General features: G+C 44.1%; 1 protein-coding gene across 3 annotated transcripts in view; it reads left to right on the top strand.

The window, feature by feature from the left end:
- Window positions 1-23,965, top strand: part of ANXA11 (annexin A11) — a 103,491-nt gene that overhangs the window by 34,658 nt on the left and 44,868 nt on the right. The window contains exons 1-4 of one of the 3 annotated variants that reach the window (XM_075349051.1): window positions 14,234-14,313; window positions 20,599-20,672; window positions 21,022-21,116; window positions 23,437-23,919. In XM_075349051.1, coding sequence (XP_075205166.1) covers window positions 20,621-20,672; window positions 21,022-21,116; window positions 23,437-23,919 — 630 coding nt within the window. In that variant the 5' untranslated portion in view covers window positions 14,234-14,313; window positions 20,599-20,620. Of the gene's footprint in view, window positions 1-14,233; window positions 14,314-14,708; window positions 14,814-20,598; window positions 20,673-21,021; window positions 21,117-23,436; window positions 23,920-23,965 lie in introns of those variants that run through there. The other 2 variants (XM_075349050.1, XM_075349049.1) reach the window with 2 other exon arrangements.

Raw genomic sequence — 23,965 nt, 5'->3', positions numbered from 1 at the left:
TACCCCCTTTCCCACCCCCAAGGGGAGAACCGGGATCAGAGCGGTAACCCCAACACATAGACAAATGAGTAAGTAAAGCTCAGTCACACTGCACCTATACACAGAGGTATAAATGGTAAAGGGGAAAACTGAAGCAGGGAAGAAAATATAAAACAAGGGGTAACTCCACAACAACATCAAGCACACAGTAAGACTTGCACCAGCAGCTGCAGAGCGACTCCCTCTCTCCACGGCAGAACTTGGAAATCTATCAGCTGCAAGGAAGAGGTGGCTGATGGGGCTTTTTAAGGAGGAGGAGAGTGGCCACAGCTGAGCTCCAATTAAGCAAAACAAAAAAGCCTGCGGAGACACCATCACATGTTTCTCAACGCTGGCAGGAAACTAGCCAGGTCTTTCACCAGGAAGGAACAACCACTGGAAGGGCAGTCTCCAGTCAAGGAGACCACCTATGCCAAACATGGTATCCATCCACAGACATCTGTTTCGGGGTATTTGCCCCTCATCAGTGTAGAGTAGGAAACTGGCTAGTGGGAGCAATGCCTAGTAGAAGACTACATAAGCAAGGTTGGTTGACCTTAGGGAGATCAACATCCAACACCGCAGAGACACCGTCACGTGTTTCTCAACGCAGTGATTCTAGAGCAATGCCCCCTGGAAAATATTCAAAACAAGAGAGCCTGCGGAGACACCATCACATGTTTCTCAACGCTGGCAGGAAACTAGCCAGGTCTTTCACCGGGAAGGAACAACCACGGGAAGGGACGTCTCCAGTCAAGGAGACCACCTATGCCAAACATGGTATCCATCCACAGAGAGCTGTTTCGGGGTATTTGCCCCTCATCAGTGTGGAGTAGGAAACTGGCTAGTGGGAGCAATGCCTAGTCTTCTACTACACGTGATGGTGTCTCCGCGGTGTTGGATGTTGATCTCCCTAGGGTCAACCATCCGAGCTCCAATTAAGCAACTTTGCAGCAAGGGAAAACTGGCATTAACCCTTGTTGTGCCAACAGAAAGCAAATGGCTATTGCTATGGCTGATTGGGTCACCCCATTGGCCTTCATCTGGACAATCTGCTGATGGAGGGTTAGTCACTTTGGAGCAGCACACCATTTTGTAAAGTCAGTGGAAACTGGAAAGTTAGGCTCCAAAATCCAGGCTTTTTCATTTTTAATTTATTTTACTCACTTATATAGCACTATTAATTTGATAGCGCTTTACAGACGTGATCATCACTGTTTCCATTGGGGCTCACAATCAAATTCCCTATCAGTATTTCTTTGGACTGTGAGAGGAACCCAGAGGAAGCCCACACAATCATAGGGAGAACATACAAACTCCTTGCAGATGTTGTCCTTGCTGGGATTTCAACCCAGGACCCTAGTGCGGCAATACTGCAGTGCTAACTACTGAGCCACCACAAGACTGCAGTGCTAACCACTGAGCCACCATGCTGCAAAGTTCCATACAATACCACAAGAAAGTTTTGTGTCTGTCTTATAATATGAACTGACTCCCTATCAATAGGGATAGTGAGAAGCTACTGCTTACTTTAGTATGTAAATTGCCTTTCCATATTAAGTTAATTAGACCAAGTACAGCGCTTGTCTTTCCTCAACAGCCTGTGCATGGAAGCTATTTCTTCTCTATAATTTTCTATGTACACACAAAACTTGCCGTAATACTTGTTGATCCGTGTTGTGATCCTACAGGTTCTGTTCTGTAAATCATGAATACAAATGTGTTTCAATACCAGCTATGCTCAGGGAAATACCAGTAATTCCAGCTTCTCCACTCTAGCTAGAGGCAAAGGCATGAGTGAGGGAAGACGTCTCGGGGATTGTTCTCAGTGTGAACACAGCATTTCCATAGAATTAGTGACCGTAAAACACCTAGAGAGAATTTCCTGAGACTGGTGTTCATACATCAGCTTTAACTTAAAATGGTATTTCCTCTAAATACGTTTGGAGCATCTAAAATTTGTTCATGCACCAGATAATTGGTATGAACGTTGGCATGTGAGGTGGCAGGAGGAATTTATCACACAGTGTGCACTATTTGATAAACTGGGTGGAGCGTTTGCCTATCGGTCTAGTTTTATACTGAAACTTTAGGACATTATTAATAAATGTATACTACAGTCTGTGCTAATAATATCAGCTGCTTTGAATTCCGAAAAATGCCATTTTGGAACCTGCCTACTAGGTCAACCTTTTATGCTGCCTTGCAGTTTTCAGTTCTCTGAATGCTGAGCTCCGTATCTATATTATAAAGGTCGAAGCAGATCAGGAATAAAGTAGATGTGGAACTGTTAGGCTATGTGCGCACTTTGCGTACTAGCCCTGCAGAAATGAAGGTAGAATTGCTGGTAAAAAATTGATATACTGCCTCTAAAAATAACCTCTTTCTAGTTTGAGGCTTTAATTCTGGTTGTGTAACACACAACCCCATAAGGTGAGAACATTCCCTTATTACTCTAGATGTCTATTGGATAAGACCTAGGGCTGATCGAATCCGCCAAAATCAAGGACCAGAGGATCCCTGCCGGATTGAAAAAGAAATCTGGATGTGCTCCAGATTCCGGTGCCCATATAAGTCAATGGGGAACAGAATCCAGAGATTAAAAACGTTTATGGAAGTGACAGGGGGGTATACTCACCCGAGACTGTCATGGCAGCAAACTCCTTCCGGGTCACTCTTTTCCCTTCCGAAGCTGACCATTCAATATTCATTGTTTTGCCCGCCCACCGGCGCATGTAATTGGTTGCGGCTAGACGCACCCCCACCTTGAGTGTCAGCTGACTGCAACCAATTACAGGCGGCAGGACGGCCGGTGGGCGGGGAAAGCAGTGCAAGTGTCTGCGGGTCAGTATGGTGAATGTGCATGTCTTTCAGAAACACATGCACATTCCTGTCAGAAGTGAGTCGGTGATGCGCTGAGTCGGTGATGCGCTGAGTCGGTGATGCGCTGAGTCGGTGATGCGCTGAGTCGGTGATGCGCTGAGTCGGTGATGCGCTGAGTCGGTGATGCGCTGAGTCGGTGATGCGCTGAGTCGGTGATGCGCTGAGTCGGTGATGCGCTGAGTCGGTGATGCGCTGAGTCGGTGATGCGCTGAGTCGGTGATGCGCTGAGTCGGTGATGCGCTGTTAGACTCTTACAAGTCTGACATGACATCAGCCAACACAGCCTGCGCTCTCTGAGCATGGGCTTGTATGTACACAGAAACACATGCACGCTCCTGTCAGAAGTGTGCGTGACTGTGTCGGTGATGCAGCTTTTTTTTTTTTTCATTTTAAATAAATAATTTAAAAAAAATGACGTGCGGTCTCCCCAGCCATGATAATGCCGGCTGGCGGCTGGTAGTCTCAGCCCGCATCCGCCCGGTATTGCTGCATCTATTAGATGTGACAATCCCGGTGCAATACCGACTCTTCTCGATTGCCCTGGAGCGGTGGCAATTTGGGTAATGAAGGGGTTAATACTAAACCCTACGTTATTGATAGCACAGGTGTCTGAGATACCTGCATCATACTAACCTGTAAATGAATGTAAATATCAGACACAGAGATAAATCTTTTAGGCCCTGTGCGCACACTGCGTTTTTACCCGCTTTTTTTTGTGTTTTTGGTGCAGAAATTTTTTGAGAAAATGGCTGTAATCTTTCTGCAGACATTTCCCAGCAAAACCTATGGGAAAAAAATTAGCCATGCGCACACTGCGTTTTTTTTATCAAGAACATTCTTTCTGCAGAATTTCTTGAGAAAAAGAATGAGCATGTCACTTCTTTTCTGCAGGTACCCAGGGCTGTGGAGTCGGTAAGCCAAACTTTCAACTCCGACTCCGACTCCTCAATTTCTCTTGCACCGACTCCGACTCCTACATATATTGCTTATAGTTAGGTGAAAAATTTATTGTAGTACATGAACATGTATATGTGAACATCAGACATTTAATAATTTTTATGATACAATAATCAAGATATTTGGATAGAACATAAAATATATTTATTGGAATACAACTTTAGAACCCAAACTGTAATAAATTGTAAATATGTAATACACTATGTAATATACAGTAGATTACATCTATATCTTGTGTGTGTGTGTATATGTGTGTATATGTGTGTATATGTGTGTATATGTGTGTGTATGTATGTATGTATGTATGTATGTATGTATATATATATATATATATATATATATATACTGAAGGTGGGACTTGTAGTTCCACAGAACTTGGGTTGTACTTAAGGGTTAGGTTCCCTTTAAACTGTGACCAGTGTGATGGACAGAGCTGGAGAATCACATACCTCCACCTGTGGGTGTGTCCGGTTGGGTTTTAAGAGACTGTTAGTTTTAGAAACAGGGAGAAGCCTGAGAGTGCTGCACATGGAGGATGTGTGCTGGAGATCTCAGTCTGTGTCAAGACTGAAGAGAGACTCCTGGAAATCAGTCCCGGTGATGACTGGGGAAAAATACTGCAGCCTGGCTGGAGAGGGCTGGAGGCTGCAGGAAGCACCACAGTGACTTGTGTTCGCTGGCTGGAGCCAGAGTGTGGAGAATCCACTATGGACATTTAATTGGACTGGAAGCCCACGGTATGTGGATGTTATATTTTCCTTTAAGCCAGGAGAGGCTTTGTTACATTTGGAAGGGCAGTTTATGTTGTACTAATAAACTGCTGCATTTTTGAGAGACTGCGTTGCCTGTGTATGCCTAAGCTACCCTGCATCGCTGCAAGCGAGTAACCCCCCGGGTTGCGGTAAGCAACGTTCACATATGGTGGAGAATGCGGGCATGCGGTCTGGTTGCTAGGGGCAACGCAGCCTGGTTGCTAAGGGCAACTGCCTAGGACGTATTGCTGTGGATCGGCGGGTCCACGAAAATCGTGTCGGCGCACTCAAGCAGCTGGCGGTGGATCGGCGGGTCCACGAAAATTTTGTCTGCGCACTCAAGCAGCTGGCGGTGGATCGGCGGGTCCACGAAAATTTTGTCTGCGCACTCAAGCAGCTGGCGGTGGATCGGCGGGTCCACGAACAGGGACAGCGTGCTCCAGCTGCTGGCGGTGAATCAGTGGGTCTGCAGGGTTCTGTGCTGCAGTGGCGAGAGACCAGTGACTGGAGGTTCCAGGCCAACCCGGAAATTGCGGGGCCCTGTTTGGTGAGCAGTGATACACCACAGGCTGGAGATCCTGGTTGTACGGGCGGTACAACCTGGAAAGGTTAGTGGTTCTCTAACCCCCTCCCCCCTCTTTAGACCACCGGGTATTACCCATTGGAGCGCCCCTGCTGTTTGTTTTCTTGTTTCAGCATGGAGGGTGCACAAATGGATGCTATGGAGGAGCTGTACCAGTTCCTTGTGCGTGGACAGCAGGAGCCGTCAGTGCGCACCGATGTGGCAGCAGTGGACCAGTTGATGAACTCCCTTCTGGGGCCAGTACGAACACAGGGTGCCCAGCGAGATAAAGAGGAACTGTGTGAACTGGGGTCTAAAGACACTGCAAGGGAGTCCCAGAAAGGGGTGGTTACCCAAAAGGGGGCGGGATCCCAGAGAACGATGGTGGCACAAAAAGGGGCGGAGCATCCCAAATCCGAAGGTGTAGTGGCACCAATGGACAGTAGCCAAGGACAAAGGTGTTCATGCTGCAAGTGTCCTGTCTGCAGTATAGACCACCCATCTGACGAGAAGCCACGTCTGTGTACCATGGAAGTGGATGGGGAATCTGTAACTGGACTTGTAGACTCAATGAGTTTGGTGACCCTGGTGAGGGCCACATCTGATGTCTACCTGATTCCTGGAAAGAAGTTCCACGCCAACTGCACCCACAATAATGATAAAGAATACCCAATGACCAGTGTGGTCATTAAGACAAAAACGGACATTGGTTCTCATGATGTTGGTGTAGTTTCAGATTTACAGCACCCAATTATTATAGGTTGGGACTCCAAATTATTTGTGGACTTGTGGAAGCAGGGGGAAGTGTCCGGGTGCTTTTGTAAGAGCCGTAACAGTCCAAAGGAAGTTCCACCACAGTGGGAGATTAAAAAGAGTCCTTGTGGGGTGGCTGTGTGTGGTAAGGTGAAGATAGCACCCCCTAAAGGTGACTGTCCTAAGTTAGTGGGGAGCAAAGAAAAAGGTGGACATGCCCAACTTAGTGACATGATGTGTAAGAAAATAAATGACAATATGACCGTTAGTGACAGGGGAGCTCCAGAAAAGGGAGCCAACACCTGGTTAGGTGGGAACATGTTAGTCCAGGACACCAGGGCGAGTGACGATGACTCCAGTAAATACACTAACTCTACTAAAGTGACAAACGAGTACAGTGATGTACTGATGAGCGAACAGGGGAAAACCTCCTCCCGTCGCCGAAGGCGCAACAGGCGTAGAGAGGCGGAGCGAGCTACAACCTCTGGAAATATGGTCCAGGTAGAGACAGTGTCATGTAGTTCTGCCAAAAGGGTGGATTCCCTTCCAGAATCTGAGTGTGCAGAGAAGGTTGAGAAAGGCACGTTGCCAATAGCAACCGCTAATTTAGTGTTGGACAGCAAAATCATGCAAAAGAAAGATGAATCTGAGCTGGAACTGACACATTGTAACGGCAGAAATCAGCAGGGTGAAAGTGCAGAAAAGGAGCCGACCAAAACAGTAGTGGTGATGTCCCCTATGATTTCCTGGTGTGAGGCTGATGGTCTGTTGAGTGAAAACCCTATAGGAGAAGAAATCCTGGAGGCTGTTGGTGGAGGAAAAATCCACAAAGGTCATGGTGAGCAGACCAGTGATCCAACCAGTGCTGGCGTGAATAATAGTGCAAACGGCACAAAAGCTGTTGTAGACCCCAGAGAATCTGAGGTTGAAGGTATGGAGTGCAAGAAAGCCTCTGAAGTTGCAGAGAATCAAGAGGAAATTGAGGGAGATTCTGCAGAGTCCCAAGAGATGGCTGAAGCTGCAGAAATTGAGAGAACCCTTAAAGGAGGGAAATTTAGCCCAGAAGTCCCATCAGCAGCTGAGAGCTTAACTGAACTTACTGGTAAGACCAAGATGGAGGCCATAAAGATGGACTTGGTACAGAAGATTGAGAATCTTGAGCCCAAAGATGAGGAAAAATTCAAAGGCTCTGAGGCTATGGAAAAACCTGAGGAGAATGCAACTCCAAAGGTGGAGCCTGTGATAAGAAAAGAGGATGGATATGGAAGACCCAAGGAACGGTCCGATGGCCTTACAGGTAAAGAAATTCGGCCAGTCTTTACGTGCATGGTAGAAGTCCCTGCAGACTTGAGAAAAGCCTGTGCCAGTGAGGCGGTACATGAAAAATTCAAGACGGCCGTAGGAGCCTATAAAGTGTACTTTGCCCCAGAGTCTTGTCGGTTGGTGGTGTGCTCTGTAAGTGATGTCACAAAGAAGCGGGTGGCTATCCTGAGTGGCATGCACCTACAGTGTCTTCGCACGAAGTGGCTCATCTCTACAAGGATGGAAGAAGACACCAGACGATTGGAGCATATGAAGCGGCTCACCGCAGCGTTTCAGGAAGTGGTGGTTGTGAAGAAACCATTAATTGGGCTTGCAATAAGAGCACTGAGAAGTAACATTCAGCAAGCCAGGAAGGTTCCAGGTATTACAGCTATTGAAGTGGAAAAAACCAGTGGAACATTCCGAATCTATGGGAAAACTGCAGAAGCAGTCAAGACAGCTCGAAGGTTGTTGGAGTTTGTGGAGGAGGTCACAAAAGTGCCCAGAGAACTGGTTAAGAAGCTGATTGGAAGAAATGGAAGAGTCATGCAGGAGATGGTTGACAAGTCCGGTGTGACGAGAGTAAGAATTGATATTCATAATGAAGCCAAGATACTCTGTGAAGTCGGTATGGTCCCATGTGTCATTGTGGGAACAAAGGAGTGTGTTGGAAATGTACGAGTCCTACTAGAGTACCGCCTGGGTTACCTGGAAGAACTAAGGCAGTTGAACCTAAAAAGGCAGAATATTGCAGAACAACTCCATCAAGTGGGTATGAAGTGGAGACCGCTTTCAGGCTGGGGCCAGGAGAAGGGTTGCCCACCTGATAAAGGTGTTGCTTCAGTTGGCACAGAAAGTAGGTCCTATAATGAAAGGAACCAAGGTCATGGAAGACCTAACTACACTTTGGGCTATAGCATAGACTCTGAATGGTCCAAGTCCTCTACTCTAAACTCCAAAGGAATGGATGAAGGGAGTGATGTATCTACAGCGAAGGATGGTCTTGAGAGAACACACCAACAGAGCGATGACAACCGAAGACGCCATGGCAGAACAAGCCATAGTAAATCTGCAAAAAGAGAATGCAGACGGTCTAGATATAGCAGATCGTCTATCCGCTCAGTGCTGAGGTGCCCAGACAGTAGCCCTTCTAGTGGATTAGATAGCTCAGAGTCAGACCAGACAGTAGTTTCGACTGGAAGAGGCTTTCGCTACTACACTAGCCGTTGGAGACAGTCATGGAGAGATAGGTCTGACCGGGGGGCGTACCTGACAAGGAGGTTGACTGAGACGAGTCTGGTGGCAATGACCGACTTTCTGTCAGGAGCTAAAGCTCAAATTTATCAGAGAGGGCCCTCTCGACTTGTAGGGCAAGGTGACACTAATGCCCTGTCTCAGGGCCCCTGTGGGTTATCAAATGTTCAACCCTACAAGTGTGAACAGAGGGGGGGGATATGTGAGGTAGCGACCACCAATGTTGTGGATGGTCGCAGTGGAGAAGGATCCCCCTGTGATATTAAACTGAAGGTGTGACTGTGGGACTTGTAGTTCCGCAGAACTTGGGTTGTAATTAAGGGTTAGGTTCCCTTTAAACTGTGACCAGTGTGATGGACAGAGCTGGAGAATCACATACCTCCACCTGTGGGTGTGTCCGGTTGGGTTTTAAGAGACTGTTAGTTTTAGAAACAGGGAGAAGCCTGAGAGTGCTGCACATGGAGGATGTGTGCTGGAGATCTCAGTCTGTGTCAAGACTGAAGAGAGACTCCTGGAAATCAGTCCAGGTGAGGGCTGGGGAAAATACTGCAGCCTGGCTGGAGAGGGCTGGAGGCTGCAGGAAGCACCACAGTGACTTGTGTTCGCTGGCTGGAGCCAGAGTGTGGAGAATCCACTATGGACATTTAATTGGACTGGAAGCCCACGGTATGTGGATGTTATATTTTCCTTTAAGCCAGGAGAGGCTTTGTTACATTTGGAAGGGCAGTTTATGTTGTACTAATAAACTGCTGCATTTTTGAGAGACTGCGTTGCCTGTGTATGCCTAAGCTACCCTGCATCGCTGCAAGCGAGTAACCCCCCGGGTTGCGGTAAGCAACGTTCACAATATATATATATAATATATATATATATATATATATATATATATATATATATATATATATATATATATATATATATATATATACCGTATATACTGGCGTATAAGACGACTTTTTACCCCCTTAAAATAATGGCTACAGTGGGGGGTCGTCTTATACGCCAGATATACGGGGGGGGGGTGGTGTGTATGTAGTATGTACACTGTGCAGCGTCCAGGGGAGGTGGGGGCAGCAGCTCTTCTGGAGCACAGGAGAACACTGCGGGCTGCAGCCTTTGATCTCCTGCACCCGCTCATATAATATGCACAGCCGCTGTCTATCTCCAATGGTGCTGAAATCGCACGCAGTGAGGGGCTGGGGCAGCGGTGCATATTATATGAGCCTGCGTCCCAGTGTGATCGCACATGTCCCCCCCGTGTTAGATTTGGCCCCCAGGCTGCTGCGCTTACCCCTGCAGCGTTTCTCCCCGTGTCCCTGCTTCCACTGTGATCAGGCAGAGAGCTCAGGCTGCTGCGCCGATCACATGACCGCACTGAGAACCAGGAAGTGGAAGAACAGAAGCACGGAGCCAGACAGGAGGGTGCTCAGTGCTGGAGGAGGTAAGGAAAGAGGGTTTTATTTTACTATGGGCAGCAGCCTAGGGGCCATATCTGACACAGGGGGACTTGTGCGATCTATAGGGGCCATGGGCAGCACTATGGGGGCGATATCTGACACAGGGGGACTTGTGAGATCTATATAGGGGCCATGGGCAGCACTATGGGGGTGATATCTGACACAGGGGGACTTGTGCGATCTATATAGGGGCCATGGGCAGCACTATGGGGGCGATATCTAACACAGGGGGACTTGTGCCCATTATGGGCCCCTGTGAGCTGCTTCTAACCCCCCAGATGTATGCCCTGCCAATCCCCCCCCCCGCCGAGCCGCGGGTGCAGGCCCCACAGAGCAGCAGAGTTGTGTGTATTTGTCTGTATGTAGCAGAGTTGTATGTGTTTGTCTGTATGTAGCAGAGTTGTATGTGTTTGTCTGTATGTAGCAGAGTTGTACGTGTTTGTCTGTATGTAGCAGAGTTGTACGTGTTTGTCTGTATGTAGCAGAGTTGTACGTGTTTGTCTGTATGTAGCAGAGTTGTATGTGTTTGTCTGTATGTAGCAGAGTTGTGTGTGTGTGTTTGTCTGTATGTAGCAGAGTTGTACGTGTTTGTATGTAGCAGAGTTGTATGTGTTTGTCTGTATGTAGCAGAGTTGTGTGTGTGTGTTTGTCTGTATGTAGCAGAGTTGTACGTGTTTGTCTGTATGTAGCAGAGTTGTATGTGTTTGTCTGTATGTAGCAGAGTTGTATGTGTTTGTCTGTATGTAGCAGAGTTGTATGTGTTTGTCTGTATGTAGCAGAGTTGTGTGTGTTTGTTTGTCTGTATGTAGCAGAGTTGTACGTGTTTGTCTGTATGTAGCAGAGTTGTGTGTGTGTGTTTGTCTGTATGTAGCAGAGTTGTACGTGTTTGTCTGTATGTAGCAGAGTTGTATGTGTTTGTCTGTATGTAGCAGAGTTGTATGTGTTTGTCTGTATGTAGCAGAGTTGTGTGTGTTTGTTTGTCTGTATGTAGCAGAGTTGTACGTGTTTGTCTGTATGTAGCAGAGTTGTGTGTGTGTGTTTGTCTGTATGTAGCAGAGTTGTACGTGTTTGTCTGTATGTAGCAGAGTTGTATGTGTTTGTCTGCATGTAGCAGAGTTGTGTGTTTGTCTGCATGTAGCAGAGTTGTGTGTGTTTGTCTGTTTGTAGCAGAGTTGTGTGTGTCTGTTTGTAGCAGAGTGTAGTACCATTGTTTCAGTCCAGTTGTGGCTTTATACAGCAGGGAGGAGCATTCCTTGCTGTACTAAGTGAACATTGGAGCGATTGATCTGTCAATGGCCCTTTAAAAACATATTGTACGGCTCTCGCGGAATTAAAATTAACATGTTGCAATCAAAGCAGACTTTTTTCATTTGGGAGCGGGGTAGTCTTATACAGTGAGTATATCCCAAATTCTATATTTTTAGGGCAGAAGTTGGGGGTCGTCTTATACGCCCAGTCGTCTTATACGCCGGCATATACGGTATATATCTCACACACACACAAGATATATGTGTAATCTACTGTATATTACATAGTGTATTACATATTTACAATTTATTACAGTTTGGGTTCTAAAGTTGTATTCCAATAAATATATTTTATGTTCTATCCAAATATCTTGATTATTGTATCATAAAAATTATTAAATGTCTGTTCACATTATACTATAATAAATGTTTCACTTAAATATAAGCATTATACTAAATGTTATTATTTAGTAAAATATTCAGCACATTCTGCATTGCACTACTGTCCCCAATGAATTATATATTTTAGGAGTCGGAGTCTGTGCATTTTATACCGACTCCACCAAAATGGACTCCGACTCTGACTCCACAGCCCTGCAGGTACCTGCATTTTTTTGCCATAGATAATGGTAAAAAAAACGCAGGGACCAACCTGCGGGAAATAATGCATCAAAAATGCGGTAAAAACACATGCGGTTTTCGGTGCATTATTGGTGCTTTTTTTTTTTTTTTTTTTTAACTCAAGTGCGCTAATCTTTCAGACTCTTTCTTGAGAAAAAAATCCTTTTTCTAGTGCGCACAGGGCCTTATTTGGAATAAAGTACAAAACACCCCCTCCTTCACCACTTTATTAACCCCCAACACACTGCAGGTTCAGCGTAATCCACACGAGGTCCCATGTCGCTTCAGCTCTGCTACATAGCCAGTGGTAATAGATCATGACCGCTGGCTGTGCAGACAATGACAGCATCGCGCGGCAGACAGATACTGTCAGACTGGGGGCGTGGTCTGCCTGCATCCAATCACAGACTAGAGGACAGCCGGTGGGCGGAGAAAACACGGAAAGCTGTGTGTATACGATGCACAGTACAGGAAATTAATGCGCGACCCGGAAGCAGTGTGCCGCCATGACAGAGTCTCGGTAAGTATGAAACACTGTTTTATCTCTGTTTTTCTTTTATTTTTCAATTATTTTCGCCAGTGCCGGATCCGGATCGTACACCCAGAAATCTTTGAAACCGCGCAGATCCAAACTTTTACAGTTCGGATCTGCTCAGCCCTAGTAAGACCCTATTGTGCTTTTTCCCTTCAGCTTTCTTCTATATTATAAAGATGACATATTGTTCATTGGTTAAAGGGGTTGTCTGGTCCAGTCTGTGATGAAAAGTCTGTGATTACAGATTGTCAAATCATGACCGTGAATGATGTGGACTTTTCCACAATTTCCCCAATATTACCCATGGTGGTGGATGGTCACCTGACCACAAGTAGGCAATTTGCCTACAGTCTCTGGCTGACTGGTCCAACCCAGCCTTTCAATAGAAGAGAATTGGGAGTAGTACTGAACCTAGACCACAGGTATGCCAACATGCAGTCACTTAACCAACCCCCCCATCAGCATGAGATTTACCAAGGAATCATGACAGTATTTATTACACCCTGTCACGATTTGGCAGTCTGCAGTCACCTAGAGTAAGTGCAGACTTTGCTTCAGTAACTGGACAGCCCCTTTAAATGGATTTGTTGTAAATGACATGCCTGTAATCACTCTGGATTATGAAAGTAGGATTGTCTCCAGATATACAGGGTAGTGATGCAGAGCAGTCTGGAGACACACTCCTAGGGGACCATGTGAGCAACTCCTCTTTGGTAAAGACCACAAAAATTATCACTAAATAAACATGCCCATGTCTCTGGAAACATATGACAAACTTATAAAATGCTGAATTCTCATAAGAGCAGAGGAAAGGATATAAGATAAGGAATTGATCACTTTCGATCTGGGGACAGGTTAAATTTAAAAGCACCACAACAGCGGGTTTTGTTTTTTTTCTCACTGCTGGAGTGGTGCTTTAAATCCAGGTCCCCTGCCCTGGGTCTTGTACGCAGCATCCAGCATTTATTTATTTATTTTAGTTGGCCATCACTCCAGTCCCGCGGTCTTGTGCCCATAGTGTCTCACTGGCTGAAAGTCAAAAGTTACGTCATAAGTATTCAATACAAGTCGATGAGAGCAAGAACGAGGCTATCATAGACTTGCATTGAAGAGTGACCCCTGCTTCGCGTCATGAAACACTGGAGCCAGGGACTGACTGGAGCAGTGCTGAAAATAAATGAAGATGCTGGCAGGTGAGTATAACACTAGAGGTAAGGGGCTTAGATCTAAAGCACCACTCCAGTGGGGAAATGAGAGAAAATGCTGGAGTGGTGCTTTTATCTTACAGTTAAGCAGGCATCTGATCCCCCAATGAACTGTAAAAAACAATAATCGTTCTCTGCAGCGCATAATCCAGCATAACAATACCTGCGCTGATGAGGACAGTGGCAGGCTGTGGGCACTCAGCGACCTGTTACGGATCCATCAGTGTGCATCTGAGGTATGGTGTGGGTGTGTAACCGACTATTAGCTGATCAGTGGTCATTGTCCAGCCTCTAGGGTATGTGCACACTTTGAGTATTTGCAGTACATTTTTCATCACTGAAAATTTCTCTTGGCAGAAAAATGCACTATGATACCCACATTTTTTATATATACATTTTTACCTCGTGTTTTTTTTTTCTCTGCAGTAATTTGGGTAAAAAAAGGAAAAAATTGACTGCAGATTTGAAAAAAAATAATTGAAGGGGTTGTCTACTACTAGGACAACCCTTCTTATTCCCCATTTAAAATAAAAAAAGCTTATACTCTCCTTCCGTGCTGGCGCCGTTCCTGCAGTGTTGGCACTCGCCGGCTTCTCTCTCCCCGCCTTCAGATATATAGGTAATCAACAACAAGGGAGAGCTGTGGCAGCCACTCACTTCATGAGGATTTATGTATACGGCCAGAGGCGAGAAGAGCTCGTGTGACGTCACAGCCTCACGTGAAACCGGGAGAGTGAGCCACCAGTGGAACAACGCCGGATCAGAAAGTCAGTATAAGCTTTTTTTTGTTTTTTTTTTTTTAATGGGGAAAGAAGGGAAACAAAAAAAAGCTGCATGTGATTCAGAAATTTAAGTTATTTTGTAGTTAATGAAAAAATACTGAAAATTCTCAATGTGTGCACAAGGTCTTGTAATGACAGCTAGCCTAATGCGCCCGCAGGGCTGCTCTGTCATAATGCCAGTAAGGGAATACCTTAGTGCTCCATATCTACAGTTAAAAAACTACTAACTGTGGATTGAGCAATACGTGTACACAGTGCTAGTGCCTGGGCTGGCTGAAGTAGTGAAGAGGCTGTGGGTGGGTCTGCAGCATATCTGGCAGCTGCTGGAGCTATTTTCATAGCAAACACTCCCTAAGTGAATTAGGTGCATGGTCTCCAGGCCTCACTGATAGCTGAGTGAAGAATACGCCCTTCTCCTGTAATATCCGTTGTGAACAACAAATCCAGGAAAGGAAGCTTGTACACTCTTGTACACTCTTCACTAGGTAAATGCTGCCTGCTTCCGTGCATACTCACTGCTTACTTGTCACCATTTAGATAGCATTGCAAGTGTGCTAAGAATAGATAGTGTAAGTAGGAAACCAATATCTGCAGCTGTTGTAATTTACTTACCATATATATACACATTTGATGACTGTCGGCTGGACAACACTTCTGCAAGTCGCCATCTCATCCGATACTCCTATTTACAGGAGCAATCACTTGGCTGAGTGAGTGCTCCTGTGTGCTCTATGAGAAAGACGCTGACTGACACGGTTAGCGGCTTATTACTGGGGGAATAATGTGATCGGCACCCTGAAATCAGACATGTGCAATCAGCATCTCCCCCCAATGATCAGTAGGCTGATGCTCCCTTGTACATTAGACCGTTGGCCAAACCCATCAATATCGGCTGGTTCAGCCAACATTAGTCTGTGTGTGTGTGGGCTTTAAATCTGTCAGCAGGTATTTGCTATGTAATCTCAATACAACAGGATGTAGGGGTTAAAACTCAGATTTCAGCCATGCCTATTTTATCAAGGTCTGTACTGTTATTTACCTGCAATGTTTGTTTTATCACCAGGAGATTATCATTACTGGACTACTCTGCCTCATGCTGGGTAGTCCTCCATTTGCTGTGATAATAAACTCACTGTCTATAGACATTGTAGGTTCTGAAATGATAAATATAAAGCTATTTTGTACTATCATTCATCTCTCCAGAATATTTTTTTTACCTTATTGTTTTCCATTGTGCATACAGAGCATGATGCATGCAGGGGCATCTTTCTGAGCTTTGCTACTTGCTGAATCTAAAAACTCCATAAAGAAAACTAGAAACCCACAATCGTGATAAAACGTATGATAGCTAGAAACCCAATGTCAAAATAAGATTTATATAAAAAATGATGTACAGGGTGGGCCATAAGTATGGATACATCCTGATAAAATGGAAGTGGTTGTTGATATCACGTTACCGATTGTGGCATATTAGTACATGGGTGGGGCTAAGCATTTGAGGCCGGGTGACGCCCATGGCAGCCATCTGCAAAGCCGCCATTTTGAATTCAACTTTAATTGTTTCAATGGGAAGGGGGTCATGTGATACATCAAACAGAGAATTGCTCAAGAAAAACAATGGTGTGCTCATTTTTAACGTAGCTTTATTCATTATCGAGTTATTGACACTTTTGTGACATGGAGCAGCGACAGTAAGCCACTAAAGGATGTGCTCAAAGTGCTGCCCATTGTGTTGAATTGTCAACGCGATTCTCTTCTCCCACTCTTGACACACCGAGAGCAATACCGCAGATCCAGGATGTGGGGCATCTGTCTGAAACAACGGATACAGGAGGCCTGTGCTAGCATTTCTTTTGCGGTATTGCTCTTGGTGTGTCAAGAGTGGGAGAAGAGAATCGCATTGACAATTCAACACAAGAGACAGCACTTTGAGCAGAAAACTCCTCCTCCCCAGGTCCAGCTAGGTCACCCTTATAACCCTCCCCCCCACGGTGTCCCTGTTACCTTGTGCAGATGCAATCCCCGCTATCCCTCCTCCTTAAAAGATTCTGTCCGCATGCTCAGAGCGGCGGTCCCCTTCTTCCTGTGTTCAGTGACGCTGAGCTCCTTGCCGCTCATAGTGCCCAAGTGGTGGACCCGGGAAGAGTGGGTGCAGTGCCCACACTCCTCACATGGAGGGTCTGCAGGGCCAAATAACCATGGCTCTTTCCACCCTGAGAATATCAGGCCCCAGCTGTCTGCTTCACCTTGGCTGGTGATCCAGTTTGGGGGGGGGGGATACCCCATGTTGTTTTGGTTTTTTTTTTGGGGGGGGGGGTTAATAATTTATTTATAAATTAAAATAAAACAGCCTGGGGTGCCCTCCGTTTTGGATCACCAGCCAAGGTGAAGCTGCCAGCTTTGGTCTTCAGGCTGCAGCCGTCTGCTTTACCCTAGCTGGCTACCAAAAAAGGGGGGCCTCACGTCATTTTTATTTTTTATTTTTTCTTGCCTAAATACAAGGCTGAGCACACTTTAGTGCCACATGAAAGTCACTAAAGGGTGCCAGCTTAGAATATGCAGGAAGGTGGGACATTATACACTGTGTGCAGAATTATTAGGCAAATGAGTATTTTGATCACATGATACTTTTTATACATGTTGTCCTACTCCAAGCTGTATAGGCTTGAGAGCAAACTACGAATCAAGTAAATCAGGTGATGTGCATCTCTATAGTGAGGAGGGGTGTGATGTAATGACATCAACATCCTATATAAGGTGTGCTTAATTATTAGGCAACTTCCTTTCCTTTGGCAAAATGGGTCAGAAAAGAGATTTGAGGGGCTCTGAAAAGTCCAAAATTGTGCGCTGTCTTGCAGAGAGATGCAGCAGTCTTGAAATTGACAAACCTTTGAAGCGTGATCACCGAACAATCAAGCGTTTCATGGCAAATAGCCAACAGGGTCGTAAGAAGAGTGTTGGGCAAAAAAGGCGCAAAATAACTCCCCATGAATTGAGGAAAATCAAGCGAGAAGCTGCCAAGATGACATTTGCCACCAGTTTGGCCCCCCTTATTCACCTGATCTGAACCCCATAGAGAACCTGTGGTCCTTCATAAAATGTGAGATCTACAGAAGAGAAAACAGTTCACCTCTCGGAACAGTGTCTGGGAGGCTGTGGTGGCTGCTGCATGCAATGTTGATCGTAAACAGATCAATCAACTGACAGAATCTATGGATGTTAGGCTGTTGAGTGTCATCATAAAGAAAGGTGGCTATATTGGGCACTAATTGGTTGGGGTTTTGTTTTTGCATGTCAGAAATGTTTATTTCTAAATTTTGTGCAGTTATATTGGTTTACCTGGTGAAAATAAACAAGTGAGATGGGAATAATTTGGTTTTTATTAAGTTGCCTAATAATTCTGCACAGTAATAGTTACCTGCACAAACAGATATTCTCCTAAGATAGACAAATCTAAAAAAAAAACTATTCCAACTTCCAAAAATATTAACCTTTTGATATTTGAGTCTTTTGGGTTGATTGAGAACATACCGTATTTTTCAGACTAAAAGACGCACCAGAACATAAGACGCACCCTGGTTTTAGAGGAGGAAAATAGGAAAATAAAATTTTAAGCAAAAAATGTGGTCATGACACACTTATAGGGCGAGGATCTGCTGCTGACACTGTTATGGGAGTAATGTCCCCAAATTCTCTGCTAAGGTACCCCATTCTGGTAATGATCCTCCTGATTGTATATGTAACCCATCCTGATATATGCCTTTATCCTGCTATATACTGGCATCCTGCTACAGTGCTGGCCAAAAGTATTGGCACCCCTGCAATTCTGTCAGAGAATACTCCGTTTCTTCTTGAAAATGATTGCAATCACAAATTCTTTGGTATTATTATCGTCATTTAATTTGTCTTCAATGAAAAAAAACATTGTCATAAAGCCAAATTGGATATAATTCCACACCAAACATAAGGGGGTGGACAAAAGTATTGGCACTGTTTGAAAAATCATGTGATGCTTCTCTAATTTGTGTAATTAACAGCACCTGTAACTTGCCTGTGGCACCTAACAGGTGCTGGCAAAAACTAAATCACACTTGCAGCCAGTTGACATGGATTAAAGTTGACTCAACCTCTGTCCTGTGCCCTTGTGTGTACCACATTGAGCATGGAGAAAAGAAAGAAGACCAAACAACTGTCTGAGGACTTGAGAATCCAAATTGTGAGAAAGCATGAGCAATCTCAAGGCTACAAGTCCATCTCCAAAGACCTGAAAGTTCCTGTGTCTACGGTGCGCAGTGTCATCAAGAAGTTTAAAGCCCATGGCACTGTGGCCAACCTCCCTAGATGTGGAAGGAAAGGAAAATTTGACGAGAGATTTCCACGCCAGATTGTGCGGATGGTGGATAAAGAACCTCGACTAACATCCAAACAAGTTCAAGCTGCCCTGCAGTCCGAGGGTACAAAAGTGTCAACCCATACTATCCGTCGGCGTCTAAATGAAAAGGGACTGTATGGTAGGATACCCAGGAAGACCCCACTTCTTACCCCGAGACATAAAATGCCAGGCTGGAGTTTGCCAAAACTTACCTGAGAAAACCTAAAACGTTTTGGAAGAATGTTCTCTGGTCAGATGAGACAAAAGTAGAGCTTCTTGGGAAAAGCCATCAACATAGTTTACAGGGAAAAAAAAAAGAGGTATTAAAAAAAAAAAAAAGTACACGGTCCCTACAGTCAAACATGGTGGAGGTTCCCTGATGTTTTGGGGTTGCTTTGCTGCCTCTGGTACTGCACTGCTTGACCGTGTGCATGGCATTATGAAGTCTGAAGACTATCAACAAATTTTGCAGCATAATGTAGGGCCCAGTGTGGGAAAGCTGGGTCTTCCTCAGAGGTCATGGTCTTCCAGCAGGACAATGACCCAAAACACACTTCAAAAAGCACTAGAAAATGGTTTGAGAGAAAGCACTGGAGACTACTAAAGAGTCCAGACCTGAATCCCATAGAACACCTGTGGAGAGATCTCAAAATGTCAGTTTGGAGAAGGCACCCTTCACATCTCAGGGACCTGGAGCAGTTTGCCAAAGAAGAATGGTCTAAAATTCCATACATATATTGCTCCTTCTGTTCCGAGCTCTCCCATTTGTCCAAACAGAGGTTTCTGACCACATGTGAGGTATCGGCGCGCTCAGAAGAAACTGGGTAACATATTTTGGGGTCCATTTTGTTGAGTTATTTCTTCTAAAAGTGAATAAGTTTGTGCTAGAGCCACATTTTTAGGTAAAATTATAATTTTTTTTTTCTGTTTTCATTCCACTTCGCTTTAGCTTCTGTGAAGCACCTGAAGGGTTAATAAATTTATTGGATGTGGTATTGAGCACTTAGAGGGGTGCTATTTTTAGAATAGTGTCACTTTTGGGTATTTTCTTTCACCTCGGCCTCTCAAAGTCACTAATTGTATATATATGTGTGTGTGTATATATATATATATATATATATATATATATATATATATATATATATATATATATATATATATATATATATATATATATATATATATATATATATATATATATATATATATATATATATATATATATATATTTTTTTTTTTATTGGAAACCCATCATATTTGATTTTGTTAAAAAAGAATGGTTAATTGCCGAAGAACTTTAAGCCCTTCTAACTTCCTAGCCCCAAAACATTTTGCTGAAAAAATTACGTTGATGTAAAGTAGACATGTGGGAAATGTTATTTATTAACTGTTTTGTGTGACATAACTCTCTGGATTAAGGGCATAAAAATTAAACGTTTGAAAATTGCGAGATTTTCATCAAATTTCCGATTTTATTACAAATGAAAACAAAAAATATCGTCCTAAATTTACAACCAACATGAAGAACAATATGTCACGAAAAAACAATGTCAGAATCACCAACATCCACTGAAGTGTCCCAGAGTTATAGCCTCATAAAGTGGCACTGGTCAGAATTACAAAAATGGCCTGGTCATAAAGTACAAAACTGGCCTTCGTTCATAAGGGGTTAATAATGATTTATTATGGTTTTCTACTTTGTAAAAACTGTAATCTGCCTGTGATTTTTTTTTTTTAAGTTGTCCAGAAAAAATTGAAAAGTTGACAACCCTGACGGGGCTGTGTTGGTGACAACTATGAATTTCCAAGAACCTTCTGCCATGTACTGTGTATGTTGCTCGTCAATGTGCTGAGATGAAAAAGTAACACTGGTTTTAATACCCAACCTCTCGTTTTAGGTGTAAACTATCAGAGTAAACAATGAGCTATCCTGGTTATCCTCCGATGGGCGGGTTCCCCCCTGTCCCCACAGGTTAGTAACAAAGACCTTTCCTTTTCTACATGTACTTTATTACTATGTCAAAGTAATAACACTACAAATTCATCGTTGTTCCTTGTATTCAAAGGGAATAAATGGGAATTATGTTCTCCTATGCATTTTATTCATACGGTTTTTATTTTTATTTTTTATCTGTATTTCCTTTAAGCCTCATTTCTGCTTTTTTTTGCATTCGGTTAGGGGATAGTGTTTGTTTGATTTCACATATTGCTTTAGAATATTTGATTGTGGAAAAACTTCCCATTTTATTTTCATCTACACAAAACAGGTTATTTTTATTCTTACATAAATGATAGTTGTTTTGCTTGTTTTTGTATCACAGGTAGTAACCCATGGGGTGCACCCAGTAACCAAGCTCCCATAGGATTGGATATGCAAGCGGGCTTCTCTCAGCAATACAATCCACAACAATATATGGTGAGTACGGACAGCGATTCCAATGCTCAATGAAGGAAAAACCCTAATATTGGCCATTAGAGCGTGTTCCCATCTTGGCAATTCATGTCTGAGATGGGAATACCTGTCTATATGGTGTGGTCAGTGCAGTCCTTCTTTGTGGTAGCTGCCTTGTGGGCCTCATTGTGCTGTTTCAGTAAGTCCTAAAGCAGTGAATTAGAGAATACCATGTAAAGGGTGGAGACATAGTGGGAGGGTAGGGTAAGTAAATCACAGTTTGAATGTTTGTGAAACAACCTTCTGGGTAGACGTTTGTTAAAATAAGACAAGCCCTTTAAAGGGAAGGTGTCGCGTTTTGTTATTTTTGTATCAATAATAGTGATTATGGAATCAAGTATTTTTAATACAAAATTAAATTCACTGTTAATTTAGTTTTTATTTAATTCTAGTTTTATGGAAACACTGGGGGCTGCCATCTTGAATTTGCTGTGTGTAACGACAGTTACACTCACCTCAAATAGGACAGCTCCCTGTGCATAACAGTTGTCAGGCTGCGACCCTATACTTCACACTTACACTGCTTCTGCTGTGATCTTGACACGGCTCCTGGGCTGTCCAGATCACAGCAGAGGGAGGAGATCGCCGCCATCTATGTGGAGCTCACAGGGTATGCTGTGTGCTGCATTTTTCCTGTCACGTGCTCAGGATGTGTGAGTGCCGGCGCCAGGCTGCTTCCGCTCTCCCCCCAACCGCCAGGCCGTTGCTCCCCCCCCCCCCCCTCCCTTCCCGCCGTATCTTCCCCCACTCTTGTGTGCTCACATCGGGCCTCCGCTTAGTGGAGCACGTATTCAGCAGAGCGTGGTATACAGTAGTGGGTGCAGTATAGAGCTGAGCGTAGTATACAGTGGCACACTATGCCAGCTGTCCTTGCTGACACTTTAGACATATTAGGATCACTTTCCGGTCACCAACAAAATGGCTCCGTACTGTGATCCTAAACTTCATCTTCCCCCTTATCCTTTTGGAAACACCCAGATTGGGAGGGGGAGGTGACATCACACACGAGAGCAGATTCTGCCCACTTTTACAGCAGCTGTAATATGAGCTAGTTCTACAGTAGGATTTCAGAAGCTGCTCCCCCTACTGTTTAAGAGTAGAAAATATCAAACTTTTAACATATTTTTTTATATTTTGCTAAATTAAAAACAATATTTAAACATAACATTAAAACAATACTTTCCGTTTTTTCAGTTATTGAATTTTTTTTTTACTACACCTTTCCTTTAAATCTATTGGAAGACTATTATTTATGACCCAGAACGCAGTCTGATCTCCTGTAAATAATAATGAATCCAGTTCAGAAAAAAAATTGTTTTACAATGCCATTAAAAAAAATTTATGACCTATGCTAGTATTAAAGGGAATCTGTCACCAGGTTTTTGCTTCCCAATCTGAGTGCAGCATAATTTAGAGACACTCTGATTCCAGCGATGTCACTGAGCTGACTGCTGTCATTTTGATCAAATCAATGTTTTCTCTGCTGCAAATCTAGCAGTTATACAGCGTTCATGGATATGCTGGATTACCTATCAGCACACCAAGTAGTTCTCTAATGATAATCTACTGCTGATTAAACAGTGATTTTATCAAAACTACACTAAGCAGCCCAGTAAGTGACGCACCACTGGAATCAGGATCTCTGCCCCTATGTTATGCTGCTCTCAGATTAGGTGGCAAAAACCTTGTGACAGATTCCCTTTAATACTTAAAAACAGATACAAATACATAGTGTTTTGGTTTTTTTTTCTAATCTGTTTCTATTTCACTTTATTTTCTCTACTTTATTATAGGACAACCATCTTACCTTAGTACTGTTAACTGCATTTAGAGAGATGGTTTACAGCAGTCACATGGGCTATATACAGCAGTAGATAGGATCTGACTCATTGACTTGTGCTTAACGAACTATACAGCAGAAGTGGTGAAACGACGCCCAGTCTTCTAGCTCCCGCAGACGCTGTGCCTAGTACTGAAAAGACTTCAAGCTTCTTTTGAATTACTTCACGCAGTCAAAATAAGTTGTGTGCTCTGGGACTAACCTTTTCTTATTTGTAGGTGCACTGCAGCTCAGTATAGATGCATGGTCTATCAATTTAGAGATGATTATTGGACTACACGCCAGCCATGTACTCACCCATTATCAATTAGTTTGCTGTTAGTGTTACAAAGAGTTGTGTTACTGTTTTCTGTGTTTTTTGAGGAGCGTTGTGATATACTGGACTTGTAGAACTTTTAGGTACTATATATATTGTAATGATTAAATGTGTTCTATTTGCCACAGGATGGATCGGGATACCCATTTGGAGCAGTAAACCCTCCCCAAGGAATGTATCCACAGGCAGGTGGCGGGTATCCACAGGCAGGTGGCGGGTATCCACAGGCAGGTGGCGGGTATCCACAGGCAGGTGGCGGGTATCCACAAGCAGGTGGCGGGTATCCACCTGCCCCTGGCTTTGGGGCACCACAACAACCTCAAGTGCCTGGTTATGGGATGTACCCTGCTCCAGATGCTGGACCTCAACCAGGGATGCCAGGGTTTAATGCAGGATACCCAGGTCAGATTCCAGGACAACCACTTCCAACACCAGGACAACCGCCGATGCCAGCACCAGGACAACAGCCAATGCCAGCACCAGGACAGCCTCCAATGACCTTCCCTGGCCAGCCACCAATGTCAGGTTATCCCCAAGCTCCAGCAGTAAACCCTTCTATGCCACAGTATCCATCACAACCATCAGTAACACCCAGTTTTGCTCCTATGAAGGTAATGCTATGCAGTAATTTAGTCCTTTTTTTTTTTTAATTATTGC

This window comes from Anomaloglossus baeobatrachus, chromosome 5, assembly GCF_048569485.1.
Source record: "Anomaloglossus baeobatrachus isolate aAnoBae1 chromosome 5, aAnoBae1.hap1, whole genome shotgun sequence".
Classification (NCBI taxonomy): Eukaryota; Metazoa; Chordata; class Amphibia; order Anura; family Aromobatidae; genus Anomaloglossus; species Anomaloglossus baeobatrachus.
The sequence above is the reverse complement of the archived record's forward strand: the minus strand, read 5'-3'. Positions and strand labels throughout refer to the sequence as shown.